Here is a 26,382-nt window from a genome sequence, read left to right on the forward strand (position 1 = left end):
TGTTAATATATTTGAAAAGAGTGTACATATACTGACACATTTCACAAGAATAAGGTTTTTTATTAAGCCTACAAATGTATCACTAAATGTATCACTGACCATACAAAAGAAAACATACTTTTGCAATGTCCTCAAATAGGTCTTTAAAATGAGAAGCTCTCTCTTTATTACACCATTTACTTCCATGATGAGCACATTCTGTCCACAACTGAAATTCATCTGTTGGTGTAAGTATAGCTGCAAATAAGAATGGAAAACATTTAAATATAAAATATATGAATGGTCACAAAATATTTTCAGTCAGAACATGCTTTCTAAAGTACATTTATATTATATTGTTTTATAATTACCCTTCAACTTCTGACACCGACTAGATGTAGTATTAAGTTCATACAGATACACCAGAGTTAATCACCACTGATTCTAATATATTAGGTACAACCTGTTAAATGTCACACTCTCTAGTCACTGGGATAATGAATACTAAAAACTCAACCTATAAATCAATGATTTGCTCCTAATTTAAAATTAATTATAAAAGATGTAACTGCAAACAAACCTCGCACATCATCTTCACTGAATTTTTTTCCTGTGTAATTAGGATCTGATCTTCTGAGAACAGTACTCAAGCCAGCTTCAAGCTCACTTAAAAGTTTCTGGAGTTTGGGATCAAATGTTTTACTCCATTTCTCATCCTGCGATGAAAATGTCAAAAAAATGTGACTCACATGACAGAACGACTACTATTTTCCTCCCATTAATCTCAAAAAAAAAAAAAATCAGATCAATAGTGTTACACCATCACATGGTTGGACAATGCAATAATTTATTTTTCTTAAAGTCAAGGAAAAGCATCTTATTCTTTTCACTTTTCAAATCAGAATAATACTGTGCAATTTATTTTTATCAAAAATTCCAAAGTCTATTGTTTGATTTATAAAAGTACTCTAAAAATGTGTTCAAAATTGTTTGCTAATTATTTATCTTAAGTTAAATAAATTTGGAATCTACTTCTATAGTAGAATCTGGAAATTGCTAGAATCAAATACTAAAACTTACTGTGTTTTTCTAAAATCATTTTATTAATGTAGTGACATATAAGAAAATTTTAAAATTTAAATGCTTAAATTCTGCTTGTTCAGCTTATGAAATACAGCCATGGTTATCGTTTTTGACAAAAAATCCACAAGGAAATCTATTCTTTAATGGAACACAAGGAAAAGCTTAAGAACATCTCAAAAAAAGCAAAACTGTGAAAAATGCAGCCATATAAATTAACCTGGAGTCTAGCATACCTATCTGCCACATATTACAGAAACCATAGTTTGCACGATACTGATCTCTGCATCTCAGATAAAATATAAGAATATTTAAAACAGGAAAAATACACAAGACTGGAATTACTGGTGGAAATGAGGTAAGGAGCTGTTGTCTCCATTAACCACCACTCAGTGTATTCTACATTTCTAGTCAGGCATATGTTTGACCTCTTTACTGACAGGAGGCAAAGTACCTTCTTTAACTTAGAAATTAGAACTATCATTAATTATTTAAGCTCCTAAAATATTTCATTTCTTAAACATAAAATATTTATCTTAGAATAGTTAACACGCTATGGAATTTCAACATTTCAGTATAAACACGGAACATTGAAATCAGTATATTGCTCACCTTCAGTAATACTGGTGCAAAAACTTGTCGGACAGCTTGATAAAGGGTGTTAATTGGTGAATCTAGCATAGATGACACAAGAATATTACTATGAAGATTATCTTCTGTAATTACATCAGGTCGCAGCTTAAAGAACACCAACACATTATTCTTTGAATCAGTAGCTTCAATCTGTAATAACCAAGGAGACAGGCTTTGTTCAGAAAATTGTCATTGACTGCATATTATACTAAATTATGAACACCATTTACACAAATTATTTACATCAAGAAAAAAAATTGTAAAATACTGTATTACTCCCTATGGGCTCTAATAACATTCTGGTAGTGTCTGATTTGATCAGAAAATCAAAATGTGTATTATACCCATTCCTGAGTTGAGAGGAACTTGAAATATAAATTCCAACATTAACTACCCAATGACTTTTCATTACAAAATACCTGTAAACGCCATAATTACTTAAGCTATTCGGATTTTGAAAACTCCATTTACCAATTCCTGGGGGAAAACCAGAAACTCCATCTTGTGCCTAGAGAAGAATAAGCATAAAGCTCATCTTTTTCTTTTTTGCAGTTTTCACTACATAACTTTGGGAATACTTTTCTAAACATTCTGTATTGTCCTGCTGAGTCTGTAGATACACAACTCTACTGCAATTCATAGATTTTTCAAGGACAGGAAAATTTTAAGTTGTAACATGACTCTTGTTCCCTTCACAGTCCAACTTATGCATAAAGTTCCAAAAGTTGCCACAAGAGCAATTATTGAAACTGTTTGTGGCCGAGGAGAATTTATAAAATAGAGAACATTATTAAACATCTGATGAAACAATAGCAAAAAGATACATTAGCTGAAATCCCCAGTTCTGTGCAATTGTGAATATCTGTGAAGTTTTTTTTCTGTTAAAAGAGGGCTAGTAAAAATAGCTTTCAATTTTACTGGACAATATCAATTTTACTTTCTTATCCGGTCCTTAACCCAACACCTACACACATCATTTCTCTAGGAAAATAGATACACATTATAGCCGCTATATGCATCTGATCTTCCACAGCTGCTGACAGTCACTTTGTGTATCACATAGTGGCTCAGTAGCACACCCCAAAACCTGGAACACATAAATGTTCATTGTTGCATGAACACAGCATGCACTAAACTTCACAGACTACACGGACGATTACGTCAGGAGGTAAGTTACTGGTCCACACAGCAGTTTACATGTTAGCGACTCATTACACTACCCATCGGTGCACAAAAACCCTGTCTCTAACACAACAGATGCCACGTCCGTGGTCTCACAGCAGAATGGCGGGGCACAAGCAGTCTGCCTGTGCGCTCATGAGCACTGTACGGCAGGCACTACACTGTGTCCTGATCACACAGTGACATTCACAGCACATCACACCCCACAGTGTCACTTGGATGAGCTACTCACAGAATCACAGGATCACAGAATGGTTGGGGTTGGGAGGGACCTCTGGAGATCATCCAGTCCAACTCACCTGCTAAAGCAGGTTCACCAGAGCGGATCACACAGGAATAGCGCATAGTAGATTGCACTCGTTGAACACAAACATTCAAAGCGGGACATTTCACACAATAAACCTCAGATTTCTTCACAGCTGGACACATCAATTCGCAAAATGCATGATTTAGTCAAACAGTCACCTTGGGACTTGTCAGATATCAGCCAGCACGCCCCATATTGTGCCACGTTTCCTGCACGGACATTGGCAGTGCCACATTGGGTCACCCGCACGCACCCTTGCCCGGGAACCAGCCGCACATCAGACCCCACCCGGCATTGGCAGCAAGACAGCGAGCCGCTCCGAGCCATCCCGAGCCGCTCCGAGCCATCCCGAGCCGTGTCCCAGGCTGTGTCCCACTCACACAGCGGCAACACACAGCACGCCAGAGCTACGTGTCAGCATGAGCACAATTCACTAGCAAATATATCACACGGCTGACCGCGTGGTCTTCACGGACTCTCGGGAAAGTAATTCCAGCAGCAGACACTGACACCAGCACAGATATTTGCAGTAGGATGATGCCTCCCAAGCCAGACATTAGTGTTTTATGAGCACTGATGCTGGGCGCGGCCCGCACACAGGGATGGGCGGACAGGCGGGACCCGCAGGCCCCAGCACACGGGGCCGAACAGCCCGTACCTTGTTGGAGGCGCTGAGCTCCGTGCCCGAGCGCTGCACGACGAGCAGGAACTCGTTGCCGTCGTCGAGGAAGCTGGTCAGCTCCGGGCGGGCATGGAGACCCGCGGCCGGGGCGGCAGGACCCGCAGCCGGATCCAGCCCGAAGTAGTTGGCGGCCGTGGCTGAGATAAAGCGCTTCCTCTTGTCCCCCTCCCCGGCCATGCTGGCAGGACGCGGGCCCGCCAGGCGGGATCAAGGCGGAGCTGGATCCACAACCCGCCGGGAGAACACGGAGGGCTGACGGGAGAAGACCGCAAGCGCGGGCGGCGGGAGGGACTGCGGCTCACGCCGGGGTACAGGGCCAGGCCCGAGGCCTGCCGGCGTCGCTGCGTTGCCAGGACCCGTCGCTATGGTGACTGAAAATGGCGGCCCTGGAGCTCTCGCGAGCTCGGTCCGGGCGGCGACGGGCAAGGGCTGCGCCGCGGCCGCTGGCGGGGAGCACGGCAGCGATCGACGCGCTCGGCAATCGGCTGCACGCCGGGCTGGGCGAGCCGGGCGGCGCCGGCGCGGGAGGGTGCCCTGGCGGCGCGCGCCCCCTGCAGGCCGCCCCGGGACCCCCGAGGCGGGGAAGGCGGCAGCTCCTGCCCGAGGCGCGGCCGCTCCCGGCGGCGTCCGGAGCTGCTGCCGCGCTTGCCTCTCGCCGGGAAGCACCGAAGCGATTCTCCCGCTATGTGCCGCATCCCGGTGTCACGGGCACCGCGGTACTGGGGGCGCTTCCCTCACCTCCGCGCTCCGCTACCCAGCAGCTTCCGCTGGCGGCCGCCCCGGCTGCAGGCGCGGCCCCGGGAAGCGGTGGGCGAGCGCTCCGGGCTCCGCCAGCAGCAGCGGGCAGCCGCGGAGGGACGCCTCCCAGGAACACCCGCCCCATGGCCCCGGCTCCGCGCCTGGCTGCGTGGGACAACCGCGATGAGCGATACCAACAACCAATGTAGAATAAATCTGAATCGCGATAAATCGTGATCGCGCTCCTGCCTCGCGCCGGGAGCCTTGCGGGGACCGGCTGGCGCTGCCCGCGGCGGATCCGCCACCGGCAGCGGGTGCGTGTGGCTCCGCGCAGCGCGGGCGCACCGAGCGGCCAACGCTCCCCGCCGGGGCTCCCAACACCGCAGGTCTGTACGGTGAAAAACATCTCCGCTTGCGCCGGCAGCTGCTCCTTAACGCGGACACGGGCTGCGCCGCCACCGCCCGCCGCTCGCTACCCGCACAGCCTCCCGCCAGCCCGCGGCGCTGCCCCAGCCCGCCCCGCGCCGCCGCCGGCAGGGGCCAGCGCTGCCGGCGGGACACGGCCCGGCAGCTCCCGCCGAGCGCCTGGCGGCCCGGCCCGGCCCGGCGGCGTTCCGCGGGCACCGGCAGCGAGTGGCTCGCGCTTCCCTGTTTTATTCTACAGGGAACACGCGCTGCCCTGTTGCCCCTTCCGCCACCAGCTCCTTCGAGCGTGCGGGCGCGGCCGCCCCCGCGGCGCCCAGCCCGCCTGGCTGGCCAGCGGGCAGCAGCTCGCTCCTGCCTCCGGCCGCCCGAGCACGTGGGTGGGCGGGGCCTCACGGCCTCGCCCCACCCTCTCGGAGGCGGGGCCTCGGCGGCGGTCCCGCCCCCGGCGGCGCTGTCACTTCCTGCCCAGCGGTGTCTGCGTCCGGGTCGCTCGCCGTTCCCTCAGCAGCCGCTACCGCCCGGTTCCCCGCTCCCGCCCCGGGCGCGACACCCGCCTCTGGGACCGGTGCGGCGGCGGGACCTGCCCGGCGGGGGTGGGGCGGAGCAGAGCGGGACGGGGCTCCTCTCAGCTCCTCACCGCCGGCATCGGGAAGCGGCGGCGGCCGGGGGGCGGCGAGCCCGGGGCGGCCTTGGCTGCGGGCCCCGGCAGCGGGGCGGCCCCCGGCCCGCGGCAGGACGATGCCTGTGAAGAAGAAGAGGAAGTCCTCGGGCTCGGCGGCTGCGGCGGCGGACGACACCGGCCTCAAGAAGTGCAAACTCGGCAGGTATCGTCTCGCGGCGCCGCCCGGCGGGCAGCGGCGTGTGGGGCGGCCCGGGCTGGGCCGCCGCTGCGGCCGCTGTCACGTCCCGGGCGAACGGCCGCGGCCATGGGCCGCCCCTCCGCGGGCGGGGGTCCTGGCGGCCCCGGCCGTGCGGCAGCCCCGCTCCGCACCGCGTGTGCCCGGGTTGCCGCTTTGTGCGCGGGGCCCGGGGCCGGGCTGTGCCCCGGGGCGGTGGGCACGCCGAACCGCTGTGGGGCCCGGCCGGGCTGGGCTCGGCCGCCTGGCGCAGCCCCTCGCCGTGCGGGTCGGAGCGGCTGCGTTTGGGTGGTTGGCACTCAGGGCAGAAACACCGCGGAGCTGCTCCCGGTCCGGGCTGGTGCTGCCTTGTGCTGTTACTTGCAGGGGCAGTTCCAATATTTGTCTCCGTATCCATTCTAACCTTTTGCCGGGGGTAGGCAGCTCTCCTCGTTTTAAGGTTGCCAGTACTCAGTGTCTACGTAAAATCGTATCTCTTTTTTTCTTTTTTTTTTCTTTTTTTTTCTTTTTTTTTTCTTTTTTTTTTCTTTTTTTTTCTTTTTTTTTCTTTTTTTTTTCAGTGTAATGAAAGGAGAGGCCAGCACACTCCAAAACAAAATCAGGAAGTGTTTTTCTAATAAATACAGGAGTCTGAGCATCTTGTTCATTAACTACCATAAGAAGACCAGTTATGCCATGATACCAAAAATTACCATTAGAATGTTAAATCATTAGTGTGGTGTAGCAAGAGTTTTCAGTGTGGTTATCCTGAAGTAACTGTATGCCTTCTTCATCTATTAGAACTTCTAAATAGGCCAGTAAACCAGTGGTTATGACAAGCATCCTGAAGACATAAGAAATACAAAGGACTTAGGAAATCAACACTGTGGAAATGGCTATCGCAAGAAAATGCGTCATATGGCCTTTCTCACAGGTTGACCAAGCTTGAGCTTAGAAGTACCCAGGCTTTTATTTTGCTATGACTGTTCATTTTGATGAACTGTTCCAGAGCTCACTCTCTGCAGTCATTAATGGTCTTCTAGGTTCAGTCTAAGTTTATTCATAGCCGGTTAATAACCATTCTTGTGCCTACATTATGCTTTCTGTAATACTCCTCCCTCATGGTTCTGCCTCATAGTGTATTTTAAGTGGGCGCTTGTGTTTTCTCATTCTTCTGGTTCGTAATACAGATTTTCAGTTTCCCTGCTCGTCATAGCTCTTCTCTACATCTGTTGGAGTTTCAGTTCATCTTTCTTGAACGCTGCTGACCAAAATTCTATTATCTTAATTTCTTTTATCTTAAAAAAATCTTTTGAATGCTCCTAAAAAAAAAAAAAAAAAACAACTCTACGGGAAACTAGTAGTTATTGGACCAAAAACTATGATGTAAATGAAAGTTCGTACTAGCTGATAATAATATGTTAGATACATGAGCATTTTTGACATGTCATTCTTATGTAGCAATATATTGGTAATATTCTTTAATAAAACCAGTGATTACAAATGGATACATGTTATGCTGGATAGAACCAACAAACCATTGCATACTGTGTGGCTCTGTTTCTTTCTAGTGACTCGTGTTTTTAATGGCAGTGCATCTTTAATTTTAGCTTTCAGCACATATGGCGTCATCTTGGAGAGTGTTGCTTTCTTTTCCAGTGAAGCTTAAAGCAATACCTGGGAGATAACGTTGTTCACCACCTCTCAGAACTGAACTGTTCTTTTCCTGCTTGACATATTCATTTTAAAATTGCAATGTAGGAGCTGCATAATTTTAAATCCACTCATATGATTAACTGTCACCTCATCCTTAGAAATAATCTTAGCTTTTTCTAAAAGTCTATAACTTGTATCTGAAAAGAGTGTGCATTTGAAAAGGTGCTACAACTTTTTACTGACTAAAGATGCTTTCATGTGGTCAGTGTTTTTACTAGAAGAAGTCAAATATTCTATATGTTCTTTTACAGAATGATATATTATGAAAATCCACTTCCTAGGCAAACCGGCTTGTGTGTCGCATAATGAAGACAAAATCGAGGGGAAGCTGTGTGTGCTGAGCAGTTTTATACTTACCATGGATTGCATATTACTATGCTGGCATGTGTGCCCAACATCTATAGAATTACAGATATTTAGTTACATGTTTAATGTAAACAAATTGACTCAGTTTTCTTCCCAAATTTGGATGCTTAACTATAAATAGTCTGACTTTTAAGTATGTCAAACTCTGCAGCTCCTGTTGACCTAAATGGGATGTGTGCATATGCAGCACTCTTGAAGATCATGCTGCTTATTAGACCTAACTTTAAACGCCTGTATATATAAATATAAGTAAATAATAAGGCATTTTAGTTACCGAGTAGAGATATTTTGACCATCTGTGTGGGGTTTTTTTGTTTAATATCTACAAGATAACAGTACTTTTTCATTTCAGGAAAAGTATAAATGATAGTTGCAATGAATTGGGTTACGAGAGGGTTGTATTTCAGAGTAATTTTATGTTCCAACAGGTGTTGAAACAGGATGGGAGACAGCTGCCTTTTCACAAATTCAGCTTCATTTTTGATGTATATTAACTTCATGAAACAGTTTAAATAATTTGAACTAATAATAAACAATTTGGAATTTAATTTTAAATTATTTCCCTTTTCTCATGTTAAAATAACGCTGATCATCCTTGTGTTTCTATAAGCTATTGCAGATCACAAGCCTCTGGTAAAGTAATAAGTGGAGAGGAACATTTTTCAAGCAAAAAGTGCCTGGCTTGGTTTTATGAATATGCAGGTAATATGCAATGGATTAATGTTTAAAACTATATTGTTTTGTTTAGAACAAATGAATACATCAAATGTCATTTGCATTTTGCTTTTTTTTTTATGCTGATGTAGACATGAAAAATATGTCCATATTTACTTCCTTATAACATGCGCTTGAATTAGTATAGCTTTTACTATTGCCTTTTCAGTATTTGTTCTTTTTGACTTTTTCTTCTTTTCTCTATGCTTTATAACTTACTATGGCATTCTTCAAAATAAAAAAACTGATGTTGGATAGTACAGTGTTGAACCAGGATGTACAGAATGATCTACTTCTTGATTTGAAGTGGACAGTAGAAGTCAGGACATTGAGAGATAGTTTAGACAGATGTTTATTTATCTAACTTGTCTTTTCTTGTCTAGTCACTACTTGAAGTCTGTCATAACTAGTGGTGATTAAAAGTCATTACTGGACAGTTGTCAGTGTGACATGAGCTGATGATTTACTTGCCAGCAATTGGTTTGAGTGTATTTATCAGAATTGATATTCTCCTTGGTCTTTCCACAGTAATGGACTAGTCCTTATTCTAGTTCTCATCTGCTTTCTCATTTAGGTTTGAGGCATCTTTTCTTAGGAAAATACTAATTCTCAGCTAATTTTCTTCTGATAAATACACCTGCACATACTTTTAGCTTTTTTAAGGTCTGTAAATTTTTGGTTTGTTGTTGAGTCAAGAACTGAATGTAGGGGGTTATACTTTGATAATTAACCAGTAATCAGAATATGCCAAGTTCCTACCATAAAATAGAATTCCAGGGGAATAACACAGCATAGGAGATTAAATGTTTCCATTATAAGAGAAAATTACACACAGACACACAGACACACAGACACACACACACACACACACACACACACACACATATATATATATGAATTGTACACATGATTTCTGGGCCCAAAACCTCATTCAGGCTTATACTTGTCATTACCAGGGCACCTTTGTATGTATTTCTCTTCAGAACTTAAACTTGTAATTTTTTTTAACATATGCTATGTAAGGGCTTCTCAAAACCAGATGGGAGGGTGTTGCCTTGCTTACCTAGGCAAAACGTTCTTTGCAACATTTTTCAAGAGGCAGAGGTTCATGATCTTAAATGCTAGTTGCATTTTATTTTCCTGTAAAAGTAGCCCTTCTCAATAGTTTTTATTGACTACATTCTTATCTCACAGTGAGTAATTATTCAACATACATTATCCAAACTCTTAAAAAGAATTCTGTTTACAATAACAGCAGCAGATACAGATGAGGTGGACACAGTTGAAGATTCAAGGGAAAAGAAAAAGACTGTTCTGTCTATGTATAAATAGCAAAATTTACCGAAAAAATCTTAAGGTGGCATGTTGTTTTGGAAGATACGGCCTTTACCTTTTACATGGATTCATATTCACGGTAACAGTGGTGATATAATGATCCAAGACGCATCAAAATCGCACGTCAGCAGGCTTTCTAATAATATTTGGTTGCCCAGTAGGAGTCATTTTTGGAACAGGCTTAGCAGAAATAACTGAAACCAGAGAGGGTCAGGGAAACAAAGCATTGTAAAGTGTGTTTGTATGTGCTCTTTAAATACGTTATTTTGCTGCTTTTTAGAGGCTTTCTTCGTACTAAAAGGGAAAGGTGACAGCATAACCCTAATTGTGTGGTCCTAATCAAGTTATTTTCATTGCACTTATAAACCTTTTTCTGCTTTGTACATGGCTAACATGCTTAGCATTATTCTGATTTATTGTTCTCATTCTCCTCATATTACTTAGCATCATAAAACTAACCTTACGTTATTTGAAGATTTGTTTTCTTCTGTGTTAATGCAAACCCATAGTGTTAACACCATTGAAAGAGTAATATCTGTAATAGTAGCTCAGATGGAATTGCTTTTATTGTTGATAAAATAGTTAAAGAATATTATTTGTTGAGTAAATTCAGCATGGAGTAGCAGTACCCAAGTTGTCTTAAACAATTGATCGCCATAATTATTGGAGTTGAGCCATTGTGAAACTCAAGGGCATCTTATGAAAACTCACATACACAGACTACAATAGCATGTCTGCTGTTGTGGGGAGGCAGTGCACAATATGAAAGTTCTGGTTTAGTTTTGCTTTTAAGGCAGAGTGTTACTTCATATGTCATATACATGTCTCAACATTGCAGTTGATATAATAGTTCTAACGTTTATATGTTTTAAAATATAACTTGTATGAAATACACACAACAAGAATTAGACTGTAACCCTTGTGAGTAGTGAATGTTACTGAGATTTCAGTCTGGCTTCTTTTTGGTTTTGAAGGTCCCGATGAAGTTGTGGGGCCCGAAGGAATGGAAAAGTTCTGTGAAGACATCGGTGTTGAGCCTGAAAATGTAGGTTTCTTGCACAATACTAATAATGCTTTAAAAGAGGGGGTATTGGATAAGGTTAAGTTCTGTGTAAAACTCTTAATTTCAGGAAACAAAGCATTATCTTCCTGCTTTTAGGAACTGTTCTATGATATTTTAACTGATTACATGAATTATGCATGGTTGCTGTGTGAGGTTTTTTGTTTGTTATGGTAATACTTCATTTTTTCAGAAATTGAAATTAAGGGAAAGATTGCACATAGCTGAATTATTAAATGGTAACAAATATAAAGTGCAAGCATGTACAGCAATTGCTAGAATGTTTGAATGCTTAGAGTTTTCTTCTTGGACAGCCAGAAATCAGCCTTTTCTTCCATACTGACTTCTTTCTATCCACTTGTTTTTCCCCCTAGATTATTATGTTAGTTTTAGCCTGGAAACTAGAGGCTGAAAGCATGGGATTTTTTACCAAGGAAGAATGGTTAAAAGGAATGACCTCATTACAGTAAGAGTATTTTTAAGTATATAATAGAATGTTCTAATTTTATGTTTGTACCAATAGCTTAATTATTCTTACCCTCAGTTTCTTGTACATTGGCAATAAGGCACAGAAACTCTTGCTTTTAGCTCTGGTCTTAGTCACCAACTGGAAGCAGCTACTGGTGTTCATCAAGTTGTGAATCTGATGAGTTCACTCAAATGATAAAATTTTGTCTAACCCTAAATTAAGTCAGGTTTTGGTGGCTTTTTTTTCTTACAAAAAGTATGTTACAATATCAGTCCAGTTAGCGGACACAAATAAGTAGATCTGGAGATACCCATAAGCATATCTCTGCACTAGTATTCTAGAAAACTCTTACTGATTTCCAAGCTTTATAGATTAGGACTGCATTGATAATAATTTTGGTTACTAGTGTTGTGTATTAAATGCAAGTCAGAAGCCATGCTTAATGCTTAGATTACGTAACACTTTTTCAGCTTATAAAAAAACTTCTCACTCCATCTGTTCATAAGAATTTTTGATGAGGTAATACTCTGCCTAAAGAGGTTGTTTCTTTCATTAAACTAATCAGCTTTTTGTGAGGCTTACTTCAGTTGTCACTTTTTGTTCATTCTTCTTTAAACTACTTACATTACATGAATGTTTCAAGGGTGAGTTGTTATGACGCTGCATTCAATATTAAGCATGTCAGGGAGCTCCTGTTGCAGCTCCAGCATGATGGGGAAGAGGGGCTGATTTGACTCTTGGAGTTGGCACAATTGCCCTGTGAATTGGTTTGGGAAGTTTTATTGGGCAGATACCCTCTGGTTATTTGAGACTATGGAGTAAGTGACTCTGGCCAGACTCTTCTGTGCAAATCTTATTTGATTTGGGATCAAGCTTCCAATAGATGCCTTGATGGCTTTGTGACTATGGGAAGCTCTTAAATTTAGTAAGAGCTGGAATGATTAAATTGCCTGAAAGTCAGGACAACAGAGATTAAATTCTGGGTGCATGGCCTCCAGAATCAATTTGGGTGCATAAATTCTGAGATGCAGTGAATGAATATAATTTGGCCACTTCTCTGAAGTACTTAATTTTTATGCCCAAATGGAAGCTCTGAAGAGTTAGCCAGTGTAGCAGAATGCAAGTACAAAGATGTATGAAATCAGACATCTCCTCAGAGCCAATATTGTAGAATTATTTTCTAATAATCTGCTGTGATTAGGAATCTTCTGGTTCTTTTAAGAACAGAGCTGGTTATGCTGTAGGCTAAATGTGTTCAAGACAGAAAATATGGTACTGCTGTGCATTTTTATATAAACAGACTTGTGATCAAGACCACTCGCCTAAACCTAAACTAGTTACCCTGTATGTTTTGCTTCCCCTGGGATGCTCTAATAGCAGACTGCAGACTAAGCATCTGGATGAAGCAGTGGCACTAACGTAAAGGAATTCAAGATTCATTAACCTACAAAGAGACAATAAATCTGTAGACTTGTGCTGTTTGTGCTCACTGGGAGGGAGGATCATATTATGGGATTCCCTCTGGGATGCGGGAATTTAGTTTCTCGTGAAAGGTTTGAGAGAAGTTTTGAAGGAGAAGGATTTTATGTACTTGAAGCAGTAGAGTATTATTACATTCTTGCACGGCTTTTTTATTATTTTTGCATAAAGAAATTACTTTAAAATGCATTAAAAGCCCAGAATGTATGCGAAGTCTGATATTACAGAATCTTTACTGCAAAATGTGTGCAATGTCGCATAAGGTAATTGCATGAACAGGGCTGGGTGGAATCCAGCTCCATAGTAAGACACCTAAATGTGTGGTTTATATGCAAGAGCTGTATTTCTTAAATAAACTCTTACTGCAGTCTTTGGAGATATAGTCAACATTGTGGAGCCTGGGGAGGTATTCAGTTTGCTCTAAGACCTAGTGACTGGTCACCTGAATTGCTCTTCCAGCTGGGTTGGCCAGACCTCTCCGAATGGCAACACCTAGAGTTTAGACACCTAAATCTAGTCTACAGTTAGATGCCAACATTAGGACACCTGAATCTTGAGGTGGCATTCTGTTTGTGTCTGGTTTTGTGATATGCTGATGAAGTTTGTTCTTTAGAGAGTAGGAGAAAAATAAATATTTGATAAGGTATACACGGTCAGAATTAAGGTGGATCAAGCACTAAGCAGCAGCTTATGAGACTTAAACAACTTAACTGTGAAAGTGAGGTTTCTAGTATGTCATGTTGGTAGTGCGAATTCTGCCTTATATATTTGTGTGTGTGTATATATATGGGGGTGTGTATGTTTATGAAAGCTGGGTGCCTGAATCTAAATTAAACACCTGAAGCTCTTTTCATAGTCAGTAGAGAGCAACAAGTACTGCTGGGCAATTTCTTTCATGTGTTTTAGACACCTCCTTAGAGTGAAATGAGTAGCCCTCAGGAAGTGACTGGTTTATTTGCTTTAAAGCCATTGAAGGGTAAATAACTTAAGTTGAGCATTTGACTTTATCTGGCTTAAAGGAGAAGCATAGTTATGTATTTTTCAATGGTAGGCTTTACAGACCTACAAAGAAAAAGAATCTAATTATGAAATGAAGGTGAGGGAAGTGCGATTACAATTCATGATTTTATTGAACTCCATAGAACTCACTGGTTAAACTAGGTAAATAGAAACAATTCTGTGTGTAAGGAAGTAAAGTGTAAGCAGCTGTAATGTCTGAGTACTTCTCCCTGTCTACTGTTTTGTTGGGTATTTTTTTTAACCTTAGAATTTCAGCTGAATTTTACATTAAAGTTAAGCTTTTGAAAATCAGTGGCCAGGTAAAGGGGAGAGAGAAAAATCAGATTCCAACTGAGAGAAAGATAAAGCCATAATCTCACATTTGTAGGGATAAGAGAAGCCACATGAGAGCGAGAGAGGGGCAGGAAAGTCAGATTTGTAACTTCTTGCTGTTTGCAGAATTATTACTAAAAAAAACTTATTTGGATTGGTTTTAATGATAGCCTAATATCAGCTGCTTTTCCAACAAACTTGTTGCTTGTTATTGCCTTTCTTTGTGTTGACATTTGTGAGGCTAACACAGAGCATAGTGTAAATAATTTTTAATGCCAGTATAGCATTTGATGTGTACTGAAGTCTAAACAATTTTTGGTCTCCAGACCTGCAAATCAATTGACAAAGTAAAACTATAGCATTGTCAGGACATGGAAAAGATGTCATAGAATCATAGAACAGTTTGGATTGGAAGGGACCTTCAAAGCTCATCTAGTCCAACTCCCCTGCCACGAGCAGGGACATCTTCAACAAGATCAGGTTGCTCAGAGCCCCATCCGGCCTGGCCTGGGATGTCTCCAGGGATGGGGCATCTACCACCTCTCTGGGCAACCTGGGCCAGTGTTTTACCACCCTCATTGTAAAAATATTTCTTCATGTTGAGTCTGAATCTCCCCTCTTTTTGTTTAAAACCATTACCCCTTGTCCTGTCATAACAGGCCCTGCTAAAAGGTCTGTTCCCATCTTTCTTACAGGCACCTTTTAAGCACTGAAAGGCTGCAATAAGATCTCCCCAGGGCCTTCTCTTCTCCAGGCTGAACAACCCCAAGTCTCTCAGTCTGTCCTCACAGCAGTGCTGTTCCAGCCCTCTGATCATCTTGGTGGCCTCCTCTGGCCCCTCTCCAACAAGACCATGTCTTTCCAGAGCTGGACACAAGACTCCAGGTGGGGTCTCACCAGAGTGGAGCAGAGGAGCAGAATCACCTCCCTCGGCCTGCCGACCACGCTTCTTTTTATGCAGCCCAACATACAATTGGCCTTCTGGGCTGCCAGCGCACATTGCCAGCTCATGTCCCATCTTTCATCCACCAGTACCCCCAAGTCCTTCTCGACCGGGCTGCTCTCAATCTCTTCATCCCCCAGCCTGTATTGATACCGGGGGTTGCCCTGACCCAGGTGCAGGACCTTGCACTTGGCCTTGTTGAATCTCATGAGGTTTGCGTGGGCCCACTTCTCAATCTTGTCCAGATGCCTCTGGATGGCATCCTGTCCATCAGGTGTGTCAACTGCACCACTCTGCCTGGTGTCATTCGCAAACTTGCTGAGGGTTGCTCTCTTAAGCTGTTACTTCCTTGGATCTCTGTATGCTCCAGTTATAACATGGAACCTAAATTTCAGAAGATCCTGTTGAAGATCCACTTGAAGAGAGTGGATGGGCTAGATGGAAATCACTTCCTTTTGTCTATCTAGAGGGATGGAAGATGGCAGGGGATCTCTTATAGATTAAAAGGCCTTCAAACAACTTTATGTACTACCATTAAATGCTTTTAGTTTAGTGTTTGTTTATGTCTTACTAATTTTTATTTTCAGTAAAAGACAATCGTGAATAATTATGAAACATTTGAAAAGCTGAGTAGGAGTTATTGAATTATCACTCTGTCCATGTTAGCTATGCCTCAAATGAACTCTGCCTCAATAGAAATCAAAATAGGACTGCTTTGTGATGCTATAAATGCGATGTAGGGATGTGAAGAGAATGTAGTAAGCTAATATCTAGTTTCATTGATCTTGAGGTAACCTTATTTAATGCTATGTTTGGTAAAGGCAGTTCAATAAATCACATCTTTTTCTAGTCGCTATACAGAAGTTTGGTGTTTGGTAGAAGGTTGTTCCAACTTAAAATACTGCTAGGAAGATTATTCTAAGTATGGTAACAGCAGTCATCTTGTTTATAGTGCAGCCACACAAGCAGCTGTATCCCTATGAAAGAGGAGTTTGGCAGCTCCGTGCTGCACTAATGTGAAGAAAATCAGTGGTCGAGGTGGAAATGCCTCAAATGGCTTTAGCAGAGAGATGTTCCAGTATTGGGCCTCAGAGGGTGGTGCCTGTCTCTTTGAGCATGATCTGTTTGTCTCCTTGGTTTTAAATAAGTTGGCAATAGCTCAGGAGTGTCAAGGCTTAATAATTGCACATATTCATACCAACTTTTTCAAGAGAATCTCTTCTGCATTAAAATACATACAGTCAGTAGTACAGTAGACAATAACAGGAATGCTACATTGTACTCAGATTTATGAACATTTTGAACCATTTTAACAAAATATTTTGAAGAAATGTAAACATACTGAAATTTACGTTTATCCGTGGTATGGTAAATCATCTCAGTCAAATTATACTTGACAAAATGTGTGGTAAGCCCACTTTAAGTAGCTTGTATCTTTACTACACTAACAGCATAAGCATTTAGTTTTGTGTTAAATAGGTGGATCTGTCCTCAAATGTAGAGGACAATGTTATTGCATATGAGGGTCTGAACACAGAAAAAAAGATATATGAATATAAAATGACATGCCTTTATAGCATAACAATGCTGTTTTAAGGGTTAAATGATAGGGTATGTAAAGCAATTAGATGGCTGAAGGAAAAAAGAAAGTTGGTTTTTTTAACAAAATTTTCTTCCAACCTAATGGGTGGTTTATTGCAAACTATATTAGCTCTTGTCATCTGAATATGCAGCTGAATTAGCTAATAGTTTTATTTACCTAGCACTCATCTTGGTGGGGACTCAGTGCTGCTTCAGAATCCATCAGCTGTTAAAGATGCAGATGCAGATGTGTTCTCTGGGCTGCAGGCTGCCCAGAAGGGGGACCCGTAACCAAAGGAAGTATTTATGTACATCTGCATTCCTGAGTATTGCTTCTGTCAGGCAGAATACAGGGCACGGTGGAGTTTGTTGGTTTCTGTTGTTGGTTTTGGTGTTTTAATCATGGCAGCTATTATTTTATAGGAATAAATAGTATAGCAGCTGTTCTTCTGAGTGAGGCTTTTCTGGAGGATTAGCATGTGTAAATTATAGTCTCCTCTGCCATTGTTGATGAACCTAACCCATTTTCTAATTGGAAACAAAAGTCCTTGGTAAGCCAAATACATGGAGATCTTCTTTCTGCCAAAAGGTTATTTTTGCCAAAGGGCTATCCCATCAGCTAGCAGACCTGTACATTCTCCTACAGCCTGTGGGTTTTCAGTTGAATAGCTACTGACTAATCCAGGTGATAGGCTTATCAGAGCTTGCATTTATCAGTCGTAAAACACAAGCAGACTAGCATGTTTTGCAAAGTGCCTGCTCAGTTGTGCCGCTCATAAATATGTAGTCTTGAAGTATGTGTTTAGGGTTTGCCTTTTTCCAAAGATATGAGGTATAAAGCCCTTATTTACAGCTGGATTTTACCACCTTAATGCACACCGAATACTGTTTTCTCCAAACTTTCACAGTGATTGAAAGGTGAGATAGTGCTGGGTGTGAATATAAATTGCAGAATGTGGCATAAAAATACTACTATTTGAGAAGTAAAACACAGACTTTGTATTATGTTGCTGATACATTTTTAAAAAACTTGTTTACAGAAGCCAGGCATTCATCATTTCAGCAAGCTGCAAATGTTGAGTATATTCAGTGTTCTCCAAGTTACTTTTATAATATTACTCCTGTACGTCTGATTGCATTTTGGTCATTTTAATTTTATCTTTGCTGGCATTTTTTCATTGTCTGAATGTTTTGTTTTGAATTTCTAATGTCATTTGTTTTTCTTTAAGGTGCGACTGTACAGAAAAACTACAAAGTAAATTTGACTTCTTGCGGTCACAATTGAATGACATTTCATCCTTTAAGAATATCTACAGATATGCCTTTGATTTTGCAAGGGTAAGACTACTGGAATGTTAGAGAAGTTCTTTTTTTAATTATTCAATGAGCTTGTACTTGAGGAGTTTTTTTGTCCTTGCTTTATTCAACCTTAGGATAAAGACCAGCGAAGTCTTGATATTGATACTGCAAAATCCATGTTAGCTCTTCTGCTTGGAAGAACTTGGCCACTGTTTTCAGTATTTTATCAATACCTGGAGGTAAATGTTTCCTTCACTTTCTGAATGATGGCACAGTAGTTGGGCTGTTCTGTGAACAGATCTCAGGGTTTCTGTTGTTTTGTTCAAGAATCTATCCTTATTGCTCTTCTTCCCTTGCTCTATGTGCTTATGAAACAGTGATGTTCTTACATGCATCACAAATCCTTTTCTTCATCCCTGTGCCCCACCCTCCCTTCTCTTATCAACGGCAATTAAAATTCCTTCTTAATTAAACCATAAAGGTAAATTTAAAATTGAGTAATAGAGCCCCAGTAGTCTCTTCAGCTACATGTGTGCTGAATTTCAAGTTCACTTTGTGTAGATATGGTATGTAGGTGCCTTGAGCTCTGGCTGTCTCTGGAAAATTTTGGTCAACTCCGCTCCAAGGGCCCTAGTCAGTAATGTGGATGTGTTTGGGCTGTGGAGCATGCTGGGCTTGAAACTATTCCCTGGCTTCAAATCGGTACTAATGCTGCAAAGTAGATGTCCTTATAATCATTCTGTATTGTACCCTGGAGAAAAGATTTTTGTAATTGTTCTTTCTGGAAATGTGTCTAAGCTAAGTGTGCCCCACTTCAGGGCACGACAAAAATTGACCAGTTTTTGAAGCTTCAAAGTGCTGACTTCCTGATTCCCTGGTACTTCAATTTTCCTCTGATTTTTTTTCAAGAAACCATTTTATGTAGTTTCAGAACTATGAGATATGTACTGTATGGTCTTTCAAGAGATGGAAAACCAAGGATATAGTAGCCGTTGTTACCCATTAAATTGTTTTTTGGAAACTGAAGATATAATGAGAGAAATGGGAAATGAGGTCCCACATTACCAAATGTCACTTGACATTTTAATGTCCTGAAATTATTTTCCCTAGCAATCGAAGTATAGAGTTATGAACAAGGATCAGTGGTACAATGTGCTAGAGTTCAGCAGAACTGTCCATGCAGATCTTAGCAACTATGATGAAGATGGTGCATGTAAGTATTCATAACATTTTGTTTATTCAACTATTATTTCAGTATTTTGAATTTGCATTAAAAAATCCTGAACAGAAACAATACTGTAAGGTGTAAATATTTATTTTCCAGCAATGCATAGAAAGACTGTCCTGATAACCATCTGTCTTCAAACTGCAGATATTAATTGTAGTAGAATGTCAGTGATGGTGTACTTGAGCTGACTTGTATCCAGTTGAGGATCTAGTGAAGCTGCTTGCCACATGAAACTATAGACACGCAAATAGAATTATAAACAGGAAACTCTCATTTTGTACTAATATATAGTAAATTCTGCTTAAACTAACTACAAAGTAGCTGAGCTCCTGGCGCTTGTGGCTGAACTCTACAGCTGGCTGATAGTCAACATACTGTGACTGAACTGCATTAGGCATCCTGGTTTGGCCCATGTTCTAATTATGTGAAATTTTGAAAGCCCTAGGAAGAAGGTATTAGTTCTGCTGATTTAAAATATAACCTTATTTTTATGCTTTCCGTTTAGTTCAGTGCATCTGTCAAATGTCAGGAAAGCCTTTTTCCATAGTTCCATATAGTGTTATTTGGGCACTTTTTGCCACCCTTGGATTGAAATAATTGTAGTCATCTTTGAGTCTTCATAAGTATTTGATCATAGGATTGACATGGTTGTTACCTAGACCAGTAGGTTTAAACTTTGTACTTTAAGAAAAGGTGTTTGTAAGACATGAGCAAATATAACTCCACATTTCATCCATTTGCAGGGCCTGTACTTCTGGATGAATTTGTTGAATGGCAAAAAGTTCGTCAAGCGTCATAGCAAGAATTCAAAAGAAAATGCAAAAGTTTTTTTGGTGCCCACCTGTACACAAACTAATGAGAAAAACAAAGGATTGCATTTTCATTTTTAAGAAAGACTTTACAGTAATTCTTTTTCCTTTTTTAAGGAAATTTTCTTGTTACATGTGATATGGGCATTGAACCACACCTCTTCTGAGACTGAAAGTTGGAGTTCTTGTTTTGAATCTTATGTTTATAGCATTTATTTCAGAACAATAAAGATTCAGATTTGTGACAAAGGCCTAAAAGTGAAGAATGTCCCTTGAATGTGAGTGTGGTGTCTATTTTTAAACCAAATCTTTAAGATTACCTTTCTCAGAAGTGCTCTTTGCTATGGATTTTTGAAGACCTTAATGCTTAACTGGCACTGTTGCTTGCTGATGATATGATTGTCTTATGTGACAAACACTAGAAAGAATGACTGATTTTTTTGGAGCCCTGGGTGGGAGTGTGGTAATTTGTATATTAAGTATTGGACATGGGTTGTGCCCCAGTTTTCAGCTCCTTGTGGAGATAAAGGCCTTAAACTCTTATTTTTCTCTTTTTGGTTTAGTACCCACCCAGTGGCACGGCATTTAATGGCAGGCCCTTTTAAAGCAGAAAGGTGTAGAGCGTATGGCTCTGTGTGCAGAATGGCTGAAAACTGGTTGCCTGTGCTTCAGATGATGAACAACAGATACTCTGGTACAGTAAGGCAGCTTCAAATTTTTACTACAATTTAGACTTTGGATTGCTTTGTATAAAAAGTGCAATTTATATTTTAAAAGGGAAAGCTGGAAAGACTTGGTTTCAGGCTTTGCTTCTTACATGTTTTAGACTGGAAGCATTCACAACATGACTTTATCTCCCTGTATGCTTTTCATAATGTAAGTCAAAAAGAGATTACTCAATCACCTACCTTTGGCCTGTATATAACAGGCTATATTAACATGTACCTTGTTACTCATGTATTGAGTCCAACAACTACTGCAATTGCCCTTCCAGGCTCTCAGTACTTACAGCAGCCTTTAAATACAGTAGAAGTTTGTCACTCTGCCTTCCTGCCCAGGAGCCCACATGCCACCCTCAAGAAGTCAAGGAATTGTGATGAGTAAATGTGAGAAACCAAAACAGAACGAGACAATGGAGCATTTGTAACTTCTACTTGATTATATAAATGCATTATGTAGACTGTGATGATGCCATGAGACTCCAGTCAATGATCAAGGCCTCATTGTGCCAAATATTTCAACAGCTTGAAATAAGAATAGACAATGTAAGTTAGGCATGACTTGAAGATCTTTGCCTCAGGGAAATGTCTTCTGTTTTGCACATCATTTAGTCAGACTAACAAGCATGAGTTTTCCTATCCCTAAGGAATACTTTATTCCCAAGACAATTTTTTTTTTTTTACAGGGAAGGGTTAAACAAAAAAAAAAAAAGTTGTGAGGAAAAATTAAATAATAATAAGAGGGACAAACTAGTAGTGCGTACCTCTGCTCTTGTTCTATTAAAGAGGATCACTCTTGAAGGTTACTGTCCAGACCTGCTTCCTTTGAGCTGCAGGAAGCAACGCAGTGGTGGCCCAGGGGCTGTTCTCCAAGTCACCTGGTAGTGCAGTTGAACGTTAGCTGGGTTCCACCCAGGTGGAAAAAGCACTGGGGGTGGGGGTGGGAGGGAAGTTGAGATATTTAGAAGATCTCTGCTTGGCCTCATGTAGGCTACAGCAGTTCTCCTCAATATGTTTCAAGTTGTCCATTTGCATTGCCGATTATTCAGATTTCACTCACAACAGAGTGCCTTTCATTTGGAAATTGCCCTACCCCACAGAAAGCTAGTGCCAGAATGAGATTAACTTTGAGAGTCCCAAGATCTCCTGCTAGAGTAAGGTCCTAAGATGCACAGATAAACATGCACCAATGAGCTTGTGTCAAGGGAAGTACTGCTGCGTACTAAATCTCTGCAGGGGCACTGATACTGAAACGACTTTCTCAAATTGACTACAGTCACTCTCCTTGCTTAGTATGTTTAGTCCCCATTATCACTGGGAAATTTTCTTTCCAAAAGTTTTGAAATACTGGTTAGAAGATGACTATTTTATAGTGTGATTAAAAAAAAAAATCATCTTTTTTAGGTAACCGCAAACTGTTGTGAATTCAATTTAAACCAGTTGGTCCTAGAGGATGGTATTAGAGTCTCACAGTAGGAGTGATGCATCTACCAATCCGAGGTGGTCAAGTACTTACCGTTAAGGTCTAAGACACAATGTGATGTATCATTTGTATCTCTGTTAAGGTTTTATCAGTATTCCTATAATAAATCCATGTTTCAGGGATTTATAACTTGGTTGTGTGTGTGGTGGAAAATAATCAGTTACTGTAAAACTTTGACTGGGAATGAATGTATTTAAACTACTTAATCAATATAGTTTTTCAAATTTGAATGAAATAGGATTTTAAGTTATGTTTTTGTGCTCAAAACTGCAATCAGATTTATTGTTTAAATGTGAACTAATGGCTTGTATAGTTTCATTGTGAGCTGATCACTTTTATTAGCTGTCCTCAATTAAATCACCTTACAGCTTGCTGTGGATAAGTGCCAAAAGCTGTTTGTTTATTTCATTTTTTTAAAAAATTTTGTGCATGTCCACAAGCCAAAACTGAGTTCATCTAGATGCTTTCTTTAGTCTTTGAATTTTAATTTTGCTTTGCTCAGGTGCATTTCAGTCCATTGAATTAAAAATGTGACATCTTATTTTTCAGTATTCTAAGATGAAAGTTCACAGGTGAAATATGCTGCCACAGTTATGACAAATAATAAAATTGAAGGTGAAATGTCTTCCAAAACTAAATCACAGTGGTGTCTGTCTTGATGTTACAAACTTCACTTTAATCTCACTTCCATTCCTTGGTATTAATTCTTCTTAACATGACTAATTTTTCCTGGTTTTCTTAGGTAACTAACAGTTTTCACATTTAAATCTGAAAATGCCCACCTGTTCATGGAAAAAGCCATACTGGTAGATGGGAATGTAATATTTCTCCTATGTAAAAATGTGATCTTGAATTAAACAGTCATGTATGTTCATCTGTGTCTTTAACTGTATATGTAGTTTTGATCTGATTTATCTTTACTCTGTAAACATCTAATTCTTTACTGATAACTGTAATGTCACATTTCTATATAGCGGAATTTGAATTTTGCATTTGAGATTACTATGGATACAAGCTGGGTACCAGTTGCAGGCGGCCCAAAAGACACCGTGGTCTGTTACTGTCATTGTTGAGGTTTTTTCATATCTATCAAAAGCTTTGAGCTGACATATTGATATTGACTGCACAAAAATTGCAAAGGGGAACATAGGTTTAACGTTTCTGGTGTTTTGTTCATTTTTTTTAAGGTAGTGAACAGTCCTTTCAATGCAATATGTACAAACTTGTACAGGTTTAGCTTTGTTAAGTATGATGAATAAAATGGTATATAATAGGGTAGGAATCTTTTTTTTTTTTTCCTGGGTCATGCTGCCTCTGTTAGTTTTTTTTCTGTTGTGTATGTATAACTGTTCTCAAAGTCACCAAGAGACCTAATTCCAGCAAGATGGATCAGTCTAATTTCTAACTTTTCTGAGTAATTTCTTTGCTCCTGTGTGCATATAGAGAAAATAGAATTTGATCTCAACTGGGAGCAACAGCAAAGATCATTCTTGATTATATCCTGTGTTATTATTAGGTGCTGATAGAACATAATAGTCCTGATAATTAACTGTCATGAATTATTCATTGGATGAACACTATTCCAACAACCTGTTGCAATGCATGTGAATGAAAAGAGAATGAGCTTCTCTGTCATGCTCAGCTGCCTCCCACACCTCCTCCCCAGCATGTCCTGGGTCACTTGTCTGTTTTCTGGTGCACTGTTCCATAGGGCCTTCAGAGCCCCTTACAGAAAGTACCAAAGCCAGCATCCCATCATAATTTGAGTTAGTGACACTGTTTTCCTCGCAGATACAGATGGTTCCCCTACCTGACACTTTCCAGCTGTGCCACAGCTGCCTCAGGACAGGCCTCCCTCCCCAAGGCCGTCCCTCTCCCAGACCTGCCCCTCCGTTGTCTCTGCAGGTCCACTTTGTCTTTTTTTGATAATGAAGCTCCCAATGCCATTCTGAGCCAGTAGGGTGTTTAGGTGTTTGCAGCCCAGGCGTCTTATATTAATATCTACAAATGATGGCAACAGTTCCATACTGCTCTTCAGCCTTGTCTACTGAATTACCATTCCGTATTTCTCTCTGCCTCTGTGGGAAAGGTTAATTTCTTAATCCAGGTTGGTTCCAACTGTGTTTCTGTTGAATCACCTACTACTTTATAAGTTATTAAAATGTTATGGTTGCGTCCTGTTACTCTAGAAACTATGCCTATTGATGAAGATGCTTTAAACATGTAACATTTTTCAGCTTCTTAAATTAAACTTCCCTAATTTTGACAATTGAAGAAAAAAAAAATTGTTCTGTGTTTCAGGAGTTTTGTTCATGTATGTATTTTTATCAGCTCAGTATTGAATTAGTGCTGATTATAAAATAATTTAAAGGTATTTTCAGCTGATTTAAATTCTAGCTAATATACAACTTAGTTTTTTCCTTGTTGTATTCAGAATTAATTTTTATTTTCAGTTTATTTTATTATAGTGAATTAAAGGGCTAGAATGTATTGTCAGCTAGTTTAAGTTTTTTCTGATAATAGCACTGAGGTGATTCTTTTTAATTTTTTAAATGTAAAAATATTTCAGGAAGGTTTACTGGTGCCTATTGCAGTAATTAAATGACAATAAAATTAAATGGTAGAGGTCACACTGGACTTCAGGAGTAGATGCACTTCTGTTGTCCCCAGCCACACGCAACCCCCCAGAGACAATCAGCTTCTGCCAGATTTGATCTGGAGCAAGGAACTGGTACAACAAATAACGCACCCAACGAAAGTTTGCTGAACATCTATATTATGGAAATGTGACACACCAGTGTTGGTAGCTAAAAACATTACAACAGCCATCTCAAATCTAAATGAACCAAGACTAGGTTTAACCAGCTTTAATAGGTTTGTGGGCTGAAACTGCCTTTTTGTAGTTTAGAAATCCCCAAGTTACTTTGTTTTTGCTGAGTTAGCTCTATGGGGTTTTAACCGGAAATATTTCCATGCAATATATAACACATTTGTAAACAAGGAAGTGATCGTGGTTTTACATAACAATGTAGTGCGAGTAAAATATAGATCAAATTTTTGGACGTAAAAACATGTCTTGTTATCAGCGCGTGGGTTACCTCGTTCCTTTATTTAACATTCCTAATCTGGTTTTAAAAAGACTTACTATGTCACTTCCTTGAATTTAGTTTTGCAAGTGCTCATCAGCATGAACAAGAGTTGCACCAGTGTGTCCTTTGCAATCAGAGTTGATGCTTTGTCCCACCAACACACAGAAGGTGAGCAACTGATATTAACCGAAATTCTAGAGCAGTAATATGCAAACAGAAACAGAAATTCCCATGTAACCGTTTTCTTCTGTTCTCCCCTTGCTACTGGCGAAGCTGGCAGAGATACCAAAACCACCAGCATTGTCCTTCCAGCTGCTTGCACGGGCTTTGCAGTGTGCCCAGAGACACCGACCATCACAGCCAAACAACTAGAGACCTCATGGGAGATGAGTCAGGTTTGTCTGCGCTGTACCTCGGTCACAGTGACTGCAGCCCAGAGATGCTGTGCTAGTTCTGGGAACAGCTCTCCAGTGCAAGTGGTTTGCATTTCAAAAGGATTTATGAATTGGTTCCTGTTAAAACATGATGACATAACTTTATCTCACTGCTTTGCTCTTATTCTGAAGATATTAAATAAATTACTTTTGAATGTTAAGGCAAATGCTAAGCACATCAATACTAGAAGATATTCAGTTTGAAGGCCTCATACTAAACAAACTTGTTAAATACAGCTAAGAGAGAAGTCTGACAAATGTATGACACACTGTGAGATGTGCTTCATTATCAAAATCAGAGGTGTAAATGTAGAAGTAGTTACATTTATCCAGTCCTAAAATTGCATTCGGCCCTTTGAAGGCAACCATGAGGCTGTTGTGGGCCCTGGTGACGATGACTTTGACACCCCTGATCTAAATGCATATTTTCTTTTTATATAATCATAGAAACATATAGAATAAT

General features: G+C 40.8%; 2 protein-coding genes across 3 annotated transcripts in view; one reads left to right on the forward strand and one right to left on the reverse strand.

Moving 5' to 3' along the window:
• DYNC2H1 (dynein cytoplasmic 2 heavy chain 1) overlaps window positions 1-4,202 on the reverse strand; it is a 166,825-nt gene extending 162,623 nt beyond the window's left edge. The window contains exons 1-4 of the mRNA XM_065630345.1: window positions 3,840-4,202; window positions 1,672-1,842; window positions 560-695; window positions 119-237 (exon numbers count right to left, since the gene is read on the reverse strand). Coding sequence (XP_065486417.1) covers window positions 119-237; window positions 560-695; window positions 1,672-1,842; window positions 3,840-4,040 — 627 coding nt within the window. The 5' untranslated portion in view covers window positions 4,041-4,202. The remainder of the gene's footprint in view (window positions 1-118; window positions 238-559; window positions 696-1,671; window positions 1,843-3,839) is intronic.
• Window positions 4,203-5,498: 1,296 nt separating this feature from the next.
• DCUN1D5 (defective in cullin neddylation 1 domain containing 5) lies at window positions 5,499-21,837 on the forward strand. Of its 2 annotated transcripts, XR_010606514.1 has the most exons (9): window positions 5,499-5,851; window positions 8,556-8,647; window positions 10,969-11,039; window positions 11,429-11,520; window positions 18,088-18,196; window positions 18,292-18,396; window positions 19,268-19,370; window positions 20,129-20,472; window positions 20,758-21,837. XR_010606514.1 is itself a non-coding variant. In XM_065639855.1 (8 exons), exons 1-8 carry the CDS (start codon window positions 5,766-5,768, stop codon window positions 20,182-20,184), a joined length of 714 nt encoding a protein of 237 aa, XP_065495927.1. In that variant the 5' UTR covers window positions 5,499-5,765; the 3' UTR covers window positions 20,185-21,837. The 2 variants fall into 2 exon arrangements, 1 of the variants encoding a protein (XP_065495927.1); XM_065639855.1 differs by having other exon boundaries at window positions 20,129-21,837.
• Window positions 21,838-26,382: the final 4,545 nt, after the last annotated feature.

Source organism: Caloenas nicobarica, chromosome 1, assembly GCF_036013445.1.
Source record: "Caloenas nicobarica isolate bCalNic1 chromosome 1, bCalNic1.hap1, whole genome shotgun sequence".
Classification (NCBI taxonomy): domain Eukaryota; kingdom Metazoa; phylum Chordata; class Aves; order Columbiformes; family Columbidae; genus Caloenas; species Caloenas nicobarica.

Coding starts and splice junctions, on each gene's coding strand:
- DCUN1D5 (XM_065639855.1), top strand. CDS start 5,766: ATGCCTGTGAAGAAGAAGAGGAAGTCCTCGGGCTCGGCGGCTGCGGCG. Junction 11,040..11,428: donor TCGGTGTTGAGCCTGAAAAT/GTAGGTTTCTTG, acceptor TTTTCCCCCTAG/ATTATTATGTTAGTTTTAGC. Junction 18,397..19,267: donor TATTTTATCAATACCTGGAG/GTAAATGTTTCC, acceptor TATTTTCCCTAG/CAATCGAAGTATAGAGTTAT.